At 45.2% G+C, this 11,567-nt stretch overlaps 1 protein-coding gene across 1 annotated transcript in view; it reads right to left on the bottom strand.

Moving 5' to 3' along the window:
- The window catches only part of LOC137436187 (meiosis 1 arrest protein), a 49,356-nt gene extending 38,153 nt beyond the window's left edge, over positions 1-11,203 (bottom strand). Inside the window, exons 1-4 of the mRNA XM_078765930.1 lie at positions 10,962-11,203; positions 8,683-8,874; positions 8,476-8,571; positions 7,433-7,529 (exon numbers count right to left, since the gene is read on the bottom strand). Of these exons, the coding sequence (XP_078622056.1) occupies positions 7,433-7,529; positions 8,476-8,571; positions 8,683-8,874; positions 10,962-11,201 (625 nt within the window). The 5' untranslated portion in view covers positions 11,202-11,203. The remainder of the gene's footprint in view (positions 1-7,432; positions 7,530-8,475; positions 8,572-8,682; positions 8,875-10,961) is intronic.
- Positions 11,204-11,567: the final 364 nt, after the last annotated feature.

The raw sequence follows: 11,567 nt of genomic DNA, 5'->3' as shown, positions 1-11,567 counted from the left end.
GCGAGTGAGTCGGACAAGAAGCCTAGCTGCTTCGAGGTCTGGAGCGAACGTTGGCGAACGAGAGTCACGAGTGTACTTTGGGTTTCCCAGGAAAGGGATTCCTGTGACAGAGTTGTTATCGCTGTGACAGATAAACCTGCGTGACAGGTTTTGCGGTTGATTCCGAAGAGAATCATCGGAGTGCCGTTACGCCACGAGAATGGGCCGTCGGCCATTTTTACCTCGCGCAGGATTTGCGCTTCGCTCAAGGTTTTTCACTGCTTCAACCATTTTCACCGCATTCAGACGTTAATATGGTGTGTGTGTGTAACGTGGCTTTTGAGTGGGAAATCTGCGGTTCGCCGATTGGGAGCCGTGGAACGTCCATACCCGAAGGTGTGATTTCCCAGTCGCCTGGAGGGCACCTTTATGCATCTTTATGTTACGGTTTGTGACCTTTTTCTTCTTCCTTCCGCCACACCCCCCTGTGAGCTAGACCAGGTGGTTTGGTCCATGGGTATAAAGCCTATGATTGGCTGTGGGGCAGGGGGAGTGGCCAGGAAGGTGATTCAGAGGAGTGAGTGGCCATTTTGGGAGAGGGCTTATGGCAGAGTGCTTTTCGGGGGCTGTAGAGTGTCCAGAGCTGCAATCTCTCTACCGGAAGGGTGATGTTGATCGAACTCTTGTTGCCTACTCCTACCCTCTCGTGCTGGGCCTGCACTGGGGCCTACCACTAGGCTTGCACTGGGGCCTACTCGTGAACCTGCCTACTCCTACCCTCTCGTGCTGGGCCTGCACTGGGGCCTACTCGTGAACTTGCCTACTCCTACCCTCTCTTGCTGGGCCTGCACTGGGGCCTACCACTAGGCCTGCACTGGGGCCTACCACTGGGCCTGCCTTTGGGCCTACTCGTGAACTTGCCTACTCCTACCCTCTTGTGCTGGGCCTGCACTGGGGCCTACCACTAGGCCCGTGTTGGGGCCTACTCGTGGACTTGCCTACTCCTACCCTCTCGTGCTGGGCCTGCACTGGGGCCTACCACTAGGCCCGCCTTGGGGCCTACCACTGGGCCTGCCTTGGGGTCTACTACGGGGCCTGCCCTGGGGCCTACTGCCCGGCCTACTCTTGGACCAGCCTACCCTTGGACCGGCCTACTCTTGGACTGGCCTACCCTTGGACCGGCCTACTCGGGTTTTTCCCTCTCTTCTCCCTTCTTTGTTTTATGTGTAGTAAGAGATTTTCGTGTGATAATAAATACATAAAGACCGTGTGATTGAAGGCTTGGTCTGGTGTGCTTCAGGCCGTAACAGGCAGCGTGACTGTCACTCAACCGAACGGGATTCTGGTCTCGATTAGACATCGTTCTGACGATCACTGGAGCGGATCGACTTTGGCTTGATGCCGGAATAGAGACATTGGGAATGTTCTTGTTTCACTCACTTGAAGCACAGTGAGTTATATTGTACGAAACTGATGGTACCATCATAGGAAGGATATATTTGTTGTACAATTGATTACTATTGTTTTGTACTGTTATTCTTGTGTGATCTTAATACAATACTTGTTTGTTGGTAACAATTGGTATGGTTTCACCATTGATCTAAGACATACAGAACAACACATCTTTCTGCAGTAACTCCTCTCAGGGCTCGAAGGTACACCGTGACCGGGGTTTGGGGAGGAGCACGTAACAATATATATATATATATATATATATATCAGAAAATAATTATTTGGTGTTCCAACCTAATGAGCGCACGCAGTGACGTCACCGCCATGTACGTACACCTTGCCTGCCAAACTCTGGAGGAGCCATCGAGCAGTACGTAATTTTAGATCTTATTTCAAATACAATCATGAGTGCATGCAAAAGCTCACAGTTACCAACCTGGTTTCGCCCTTGTTGGGGCTTCATCAGGGCAACGCAGTGAGTCCTGCATACATTCATGAATCTGAAAACCTTTCGGTTTTATACCAGTCATTATGCGACTCCATAATATCAGTGGTGAACCGCCATTAAGGTATCCCATGCAGCTATCGCTGTACCTTAATGGGAGTGACAAAGCACCGTCTGCCACATGGTATATTATCTCTGGTCTCCACTCATTATATGGTGTCGCTTAGATGCGGTCCGGAGTAACCAATCAGAATATAATTATTTAGTGCTCTAACCTAATAACCGCCTTAATGGTGGTTCACCACTGATAGTATGGAGTCGCATAATGACTGAAATGTATATGTATGTATGTATGTATGTATGTATGTATGTATATATATATATATATATATATATATATATATATATATATATATATATATATATATATATATATATATGTGCAGTCACGTGAAAAAGTAAGTTACACCCCATGTAAAGTTTTGACTTTTTCAACATATATCAACATACAGCTATTTGATCTTCATTTCAACAATATTGATAGATAAAGGTGATATAATATAACAAATATTATGAAACATTTACATTTTGTAGTCCATTGTATAATTTAATTAAACATAAATGCAAATTTCGCATGTGGAAAAAGTAAGTGCACCCCAACATTTATCACTACTTCAAATACCTAAAATTAGAATCAAGTGCACCAGCTCAGGAGCAAATGATAAGAACATCGTTAGAGAGGATCTTGGAGGAACCTGTCTTATTTAAACCTCAGACATTTAGATTGGGTTTCTCTTTCTTGTTGAAGTGTGCGGCGTCACCATGCCTAGATCAAAAGAGCTATCTGAGGTCCTCAGAAAGAAGGTTATAGATGCCTACGAGTCTGGGAAGTGATTTAAAAAGATCTCCAAACAATTTGAAATCAATCATTCGACTGTCCGGAAGATCATCTACAAGTGGAGAAGATTCCAAACAACTGCCAACTTGTTCAGGCCAGGCCGCCCCAGCAAGTTCAGCCCGAGAGCAGACCGCAAGATGCTGAAAGAAGTCTCTAAGAACCCCAGAATGTCATCACGGGACCTACAGGTAGCTCTTGCCACTGTTGATGTCAAAGTGCATGAGTCTACCATTAGAAGGCGGCTGCACAAATTTGATCTACATGGGAGGTGTGCGAGGAGAAAAGCTTTGCTGTCCAGAAAGAACATCAGGGCAAGACTAAAGTTTGCCAATGAACACCGAGGCAGAGACCAGCACTTCTGAAACAATGTGCTCTGCACAGATGAGTCAAAGGTAGAGCTATTTGGCCACAGTACCAGAAGACATGTTTGGCGAAAGCCAAAGACAGCATTTGACCACAAGAACCTGATACCAACTGTAAAGCATGCTGGTGGAAATATTATGGTTTGGGGCAGCTTTGCTGCATCAGGGCCTGGGTATCTCACCATCATATTGTTACGGACCGCGGATAAGATGTTGTTTGCCGAGCGGATGGCACCGCGGCCGAACAGTTACCCTGACTAACCCGATTCCCGAACGTTGGCCGGATCGCGCCACAGGTATTCAATAGGGAAAAGACAAAGGCGACACGGATGTGAAGAAGAAGAAGACAACAAGGTTGGAAATACTACTAAATTTATTCCTACTATATACACGCTCAAAGTAACCAAGGAGAAGGAAAGATAATAAAATAATGTACAGAAGATATTAGAGACACAGTGCAACGCTAGCTTACCTACAGTCTTAATTAACCCAGGGACAGAACAAACAAGGACAGACTCACGCGGGGAATGATGATAGGACTGGCAGGAGGTGAATGGCTGGAGGGAGAGGAAGGTCCACGGGTACTGCAGCACGATCGGCGTGTTTAGCAGCCGTCGTTCCTTCGCGGCCCTGCTCAAGAACTGCCGTCAAAGCCCCAAGCTGCTGTGGCTGCTGCTGCTGCTGCTGTGTGTACGTAGCGTGCTTTCTCCAGGACTCATCTGCTCGTGCCGCTGTGGGGACGTCGCGTGCTTTGCCAGGACTCGTCTGAGGTGGGGGCGTCTTCTTCGGGTTATATATGCCACGCCCCTGAACCTTCGCGAACCTCCTTGATGTTTCTCTCCACACCCTCTCCAAGTCCAACCCCTTGTTCGTGGTTGGTTGAGTGGGGCTGACTCACTCCTCCCCTCTATGACGAGGTGGAGACACGCCTTTCTTCCCCGACCCGAGCACATGTTCAATGGTGGTTTTGGGGCAAAATCAACAACCACAGCTGCAGCAAACCTGGCAAACTGCCCAGTGCAGTTGGCAATGGAGGCTTGGAGGGGATGTAATTGGCAATTGAGGCTTTGGGAGTGGGAATGGGGCATGAAAGGGAATCTATCTTATTTCACTTGGTGCAATGGAGTGTCATCTTAATGGAAGACAAGGCCTTAACCTAATACACAGAATAAGGAAATAAACTACTGAACAGGGATATTATAGTGTCCTTCATGTATGCTTTATGGAACTAACTACGGGAACGCCCTTTGACCTTTATACAACCACAACGGAGGGAGGAGGGGCGATATTTTCAACAACCTTTTACAACAACAATAAATAAATAAAAAACATTCTCATATCCACAATAATATAATCCACTATGAATTCTTCATTGTACCAGAGGGTGTTTGAGGATAATGTGAGGCCATCTGTCGGAAAGTTGAAGCTCAACCGAAGGTAGACCTTGCAACATGACAATGACCCTAAACATACCAGTAAATCCACCAAGGAATGGTTGAAAAGAAAGAAATGGAAGGTTCTGGAATGGCCAAGTCAAAGCCCGGATCTAAATCCCATCGAGATGATGTGGGGGGATTTGAAACGAGCTGTGCATGCAAGAAACCCCTCAAACCTCGCACAGCTGAAAGAATTCTGCATGGAGGAGTGGGCAAAAATTTCTCCCTGTCGATGTCAGAGACTGGTAGACAGTTATAAGAAACGCCTACTTGAGGTTGTTTCTGCCAAAGGGGGCAATACCACCGATTAGAGCCAAGGGTGTACTTACTTTTTCCACATGCGAAATTTGCATTTATGTTTATTTAAATTATACAATGGACTACAAAATGTAAATGTTTCATGATATTTGTTATATTATATCACCTTTATCTATCAATATTGTTGAAATGAAGATCAAATAGCTGTATGTTGAAATATGTTGAAAAAGTCAAAACTTTACACGGGGTGTACTTACTTTTTCACGTGACTGTATGTCGTCTACAACTACACACATTACATTCTCTAATTTATATCGCCATTTTAAGGTTACTTGTTGACTGGCCTGCTCGTATATATATATATATATATATATATATATATATATATATACATATAAGTTCAAAACACACCTGGTCACAAGTGTGCCGCACTGACCGGGTCCTCAGTCGAGGTCCTCAATCATCCCGTTTCGGCCCTTCAACCTCGATACGGTCAGCTAAGGTGGGCCAGCAGGGGCACATACACATCCACATGCAGCAACTACACCTGGATGTGTACATACCCCCACCCTCAGCTAGTGCGAACGCAGACTACAACAACAACAACACCTCCGCATCCAGAATCCACAGCACCAAACAAACATGGTGGAACACTCAAGCACCCACTTTTATACCCTTCACCACTCACCAACAAAACACACCAGATCATTCATACACACACATACACACCCATCCACACACACAACACCAACCAACCAACCACCTACCCTTACAACATACACCACTCAACATACAAAAACACACACTCGTGCAAAAATGAATTCATGCAAAAAACACACACCCTCACCCACTCACTCGTACACACAAAATAAGAAATATTAATAGTAACAAAAAAAAAAAAAACGACACACAACCATCCTACACCGTTCGACACACACACCCTCACCCACTCACTCGTACACACAAAATAAGAAATAATAATAGTACAAAAAAAAACAAAAAAAAAACACACACACACAACCAACCTACACCGTTCGACGTGCCTCCATAAACTTCCTCCATATCCAAAATGAGCCTTTCAAGGCAACCTGGGCCACCTTGTCACACATCCTCCTTCTTTCTGTCCCACACACTCCCAGCCTAGCAAGAAATCAGGAAAAGTAATTGCCAATATACCCTCTACACCCCACCTCAAATGGCTGACACGAAACTCGCCAACCCTTCTCCTGGCACTCTGCCTCCAACTCACTGTACTTTCCTCTCTTCCTCTCGTGCACCTCCTCCATATTTTCTTCCCAAGGTACCGACAATTCGTCAAAGATAACCTGTCTTGTTGCACCTGACCAAATGACAATGTCAGGCCGCAACTTTGTCACACAGATATCCTCTGGGAATACCAATTGTGGCTTTATGTCTGCCACCACCTGCCAATCACAAGCATCTGACAGCCCTCTTGCTTTCCACCTCCTCCTCTTTCCACCTCTTACCACTTGGCCCTCTTTGACAAACCACACCTCTCACCCATCAGTCTCCTTCTCCACTCTTCTTTCTCTCGACCTCAGCACCTCTTGTTGCACCATCTGCACCACCACCGCCAGCACCTGATCATGTCGCCACCTGTATTGTCCTGCTGCCAATGCTACTGAACATGCACTCAGTGCATGCTGCACCGTTCCCACACCTCCACACAAATAATATCTCTCCTCCTGCAACAACCCCCACAATCTCAAGTTTACTGGTGACGGAAGCACATCATATGTTGCCCGCAACAGGAAATTCAACAATATTGGCTCCATCCTCCAAATCTCTTGCCACTTCAATATCCTCACCCGCACACCTTCCCACAGCTGTGCCTGACCGACTGCTTTCACATATCTCCCCTCTTCCTTTCTTCTCACCTCCCTCCCAACCATCTTCCTCCTCTCTTTCACACATGCCTTTCCCCATAATTTTATATATATACGTATATACATACATACATACATACATAGATATATCTATGTGTGTGTGTGTGTATATGATGATTATCACAGTGACCATGTGGAACGGAAGGCTACAGACAAGCACATCGTTGAAGTATTGGATGGGAAGTTTATGGAGACAGGTGTTTGGGAGAATATTTTAGAATTGTTATACTGGTTATGGGATTTTGGTTTGTTGACCGATGAGGGTGGAGGGAGAGAAGGCATATTGAGGAGAAGTGTTTTATTGTCGTTATTTCAAGCACATGTGGGGATACTAAGGTTATGGAGAATTTTTTGAAAAGGGGAAAAGGCAGAGATGGGTGAGATACGCACATTTGCTCAAGTGTATACACTACCACATCTGTGGAGCTCTTGCTCTGTTTCTTCACTTTTGACGTAACAATACATGCATGCACTGATTCACCTGAATCTATACCTACATTTGATGGGACGGCCATTTTCCCCCCATGCCATCCCTCCATATCCATGTTTATAGCACATGCCTGTGGAAGGAAGGAACTAAAGAGGGATTCAAACGATATGCAGACCTGATCGATATGCAGACCATTGTTCAATTTTCAATCGATTTCGCTAAATTCACGTCCTGATTCGGTTCAGTGCAATCTTGAACGACTTACCATTGCTGTCGATATCCAATGGTGAGGATGTGAACTCGGGGCTCATTTGATCGTTATCCAGGTTCATGGAGTCATTTGGACTCTTCGTGTGCAGCACCTGAAGACAACGAGGATTTCGATCCAAAGTATACCTACATTTGCACATTGTATGGCCTCTTGCAGATGCTTTATTAAAACACCTAATATATATATATACATATAGATGGGAGCGTAAGCTGGATCAGCAAGTCGCTGCGTCCTCCGACGACTCCTCAGCACCATCCTGACACACACCATACTCTTACTCTCTCTTCTATATTTCCACTAAAATATAAGGATCAATCCTTTTGTGTTGCTGATGAGGATGTTGATCCAAATACAGAGGTCAAAAACCGGTTGTGATGAAAACTTTTTGATAAATCAATTTTGAAAAGCACTTGCCCATTTGGGTTGTGATGTGTGGTCATGCCCTGTGAAGCTCTTTTCTTCATCTGTCCCCAACTACACTCCTCATTTTCCAATGCTCTATTCTTCTTTCCCAATACACTAGTACATTCACTACTCCCCTACCGACTTCCCCACCATCTCTGTATGATTTGTAAATGACCCCTTAAGCCACCTCGTGTCTAGTAGCTTGAGTGTATGTAATTTGCCAATCAAGTTGCCTGTCACCTAAAGTAGAACCACCTTTGGATGCTATTTTTCCCCACAAAGCAGGGTTGGCCTTTTTCGGGCACCATGGTCCCCTTTTTGAAGCAATGCTTCCTTTTTCGGGCACCGTGGTCCCCTTTTTGAAGCAATGTTTTATGGCCGGATGCGCTTCCTGCCGTCAACCCTGTTGGTCGCCTCTTGCGACACACAGGGAATTACCAGTGAGCTGGTACTCAATTTGCCGACCTCGTTTGGGTGACGGGCTGAGTCAACCCCTCTGGTGTTAATTCAGCGACGACCGGGATTCGAACCCAGGATCCTGTGATCCCAAGCCGGCACCCTAACCGCTAAGCCAAACACCAGGCCAAAATATTTACCTAAAATACAAAAAAGATTTTTCAAAATGTAAAAACCTGAAGTTTCTTCAGATTCTCCAGGTCAAGTTGCTTCAAGGTGACCTCGAGGGACTTGACGCCGCTTTGCTGTGCATGCCATGACATCACGGTCACCTGCACATCACAAGGTACATGAAAGTTTGTACTCCTCCTATTGTGAGTGATATTTCATGTGCGTTATGACAAACAAGTCATTATGAATTATTACATTGCTTAGCGACTCACTTCCAGGGAGCATTTTTTGAGGCCCATTGTTTGTTTCAGCAGCGGAAGGTGTTGGCGAAACTGAGTCATGCTATGTTGAATAGCTGTCCTTAGTTCATCGACGCGATCGGACATCACACAGTCCCCATGACTTGCGAACATCCTTAGCTCCGCCAAACAGTGCTGGACACGTGGTAAGCTGCCCTTTACATGCTACGAGTTGACAAAGTGAAAATAACAACTGAGTATTGTATAGTGGCCCTAGGATCAAGGATAAACGTTGCACAGTTGGACACAATAAGCAAGGGAATGACGACTAGGAAAGGATGAATGGAAGAACACCATAACCTGCAAGTAAGAGGGTGTGGCTCAGCAAGGTCAAAGGGGGTAGTAAAGATTGTGGGTAGGGATGAGGGATGACATGAGATGCTGCGGCTGCTTGAAGCCCTGTAGGAAAAAGCGGGATGGAAGAGCCGATGGAAGGTGGTTCCATAGGTCGGAAAGATTGAAGTGACTCAGCAGGTATCAGCTACGGAACCTCTCTCGTGCCTCGGCATAACGCGCCATGTTCCGATTGTTGCAGATCAGGACGCAGGATTGAAATTTGGCAGAGGTACCACAAGGTAAAGGTGTCCGATTGTGAATAGAAACAATGCGAGGTATCTTCAAAATATATGAAATCCAAGTTAAGATGCGGAAACCAGACACGTCTTGCAAACATCGTAGACAAACAAACAAATAACACCGGTGCACAAAATCGAACTTTTTTGTTTTACATCGAAGATTATAAACACCTTTCTAGACCAATTTAGCACGCTGATTCCAAATCTGTGTTCGGTTTTATTCTAGCACATCTAGTTATCGAAATACGACTGGTGTTCATTTCAGCACAATTTAGGTAAAAATCACACATTCGGCTAATTAACGTTCCAACTTCATTTTTCAGTATAACTCCCAGAAACGTTACACACCATACACTTGGTTAAATTTATACGGTACACACTTGTGAAAAAAAGAAATGTATAACAACTTAAAAACGCTGCGAGTACAATTTTCCTTTGTAAACGTTGTCCGGATTGTCACGAGACAACACCCAGTAGTAGTCTGCCGGCATACTTTGTTTCCAGAAACCTTGGGAGCGATTTTCTTTTGTAAACGTTGTCCGGATTGTCATCACGATACAACACCCAGTAGTAGTCTGCCGGAATACTTTGTTTCCAGAAACCTTGGGAGCGATTTTCTTTTGTAAACGTTGTCCGGATTGTCACGATACAACATCCAGTAGTAGTCTGCCGGCATACTTTGTTTCCAGAAACCTTGGGAGCGATTTTCTTTTGTAAACGTTGTCCGGATTGTCATCACGATACAACACCCAGTAGTAGTCTGCCGGCATACTTTGTTTACAGAAACCTTGGGAGCGATTTTCTTTTGTAAACGTTGTCCGGATTGTCATCACGATACAACACCCAGTAGTAGTCTGCCGGAATACTTTGTTTACAGAAACCTTGGGAGCGATTTTCTTTTGTAAACGTTGTCCGGATTGTCATCACGATACAACATCCAGTAGTAGTCTGCCGGCATACTTTGTTTCCAGAAACCTTGGGAGCGATTTTCTTTTGTAAACGTTGTCCGGATTGTCACGATACAACATCCAGTAGTAGTCTGCCGGCATACTTTGTTTCCAGAAACCTTGGGAGCGATTTTCTTTTGTAAACGTTGTCCGGATTGTCATCACGATACAACACCCAGTAGTAGTCTGCCGGCATACTTTGTTTACAGAAACCTTGGGAGCGATTTTCTTTTGTAAACGTTGTCCGGATTGTCATCACGATACAACACCCAGTAGTAGTCTGCCGGAATACTTTGTTTACAGAAACCTTGGGAGCGATTTTCTTTTGTAAACGTTGTCCGGATTGTCATCACGATACAACATCCAGTAGTAGTCTGCCGGCATACTTTGTTTCCAGAAACCTTGGGAGCGATTTTCTTTTGTAAACGTTGTCCGGATTGTCATCACGATACAACACCCAGTAGTAGTCTGCCGGAATACTTTGTTTCCAGAAACCTTGGGAGCGATTTTCCATTGCCTGAATATCTTGATGGAAGCGTTTCCCCTGCTCGTTACTTATCTTTCAAAATTGATCGATCTCATCACGAAAACTAAACGTTCTAAAGGAAAACCAAAAAACAGATATAGAATCATCCCACCTATAATTATATCTGATAAAAGTGACTTGTTGGCCAGTGTAACCATAATAGAGTACTAGCAAGGTTTTTCACCACGAATGCAGCGTACTTACTATGAAGGGTAGCAAACACTCGTAACATTTGTGCACAACGTAGAGAGAAAAAAGCGGAAGACGGTTCGGCCCGCCGAGGTTGCACGCAACAGCAAAGAAGTTCCCCAGAGCCTGGCAGAGTACTGAGCACTGCTCGTGGTCAAAAGGTGATGCACAGTCCACGAGAAGCACTCGGCACGGCTGTCGACCGAATGCAGTTCGGTGACGATTCTCCAACGAGAGGTAGGAACCAGCTGCCATGGTTGTTTCTCCTGACTCTGCTTTGCCAATCACGATTTGCACCACAACCTGGTGCAGGGTGTGGAAATGAGGATGCGGATGTATTTTCTCCAAACTTGTCATCAATATAATCGTATCTTCTCTAGCATATTAAGGTTACAAAACAAATTTTCAATAAACCCATGAGAAAAAGGTGGTGTGTACAGGGACTTGGTTGTCAAGTGGAGAGGCTGATCTGGTGGCAGTCGTGGTGCCAAGGCCCAGAATCTGGGAAAGGGGTAGTCAAGAAAGAACATACCTTTTTCTTGTGTGTTTCTGGTCGATTGGACCATGGCACACATGTTTAGGGAGGTCAACTCTTGCGAAAGTCGTCATCGATCTAGATTT

Source organism: Myxine glutinosa, chromosome 11 (genome assembly GCF_964187855.1).
Source record: "Myxine glutinosa chromosome 11, kmMyxGlut1.1, whole genome shotgun sequence".
NCBI classification, from domain to species: domain Eukaryota; kingdom Metazoa; phylum Chordata; class Myxini; order Myxiniformes; family Myxinidae; genus Myxine; species Myxine glutinosa.
This window is presented reverse-complemented; position numbering and strand designations above follow the sequence as displayed.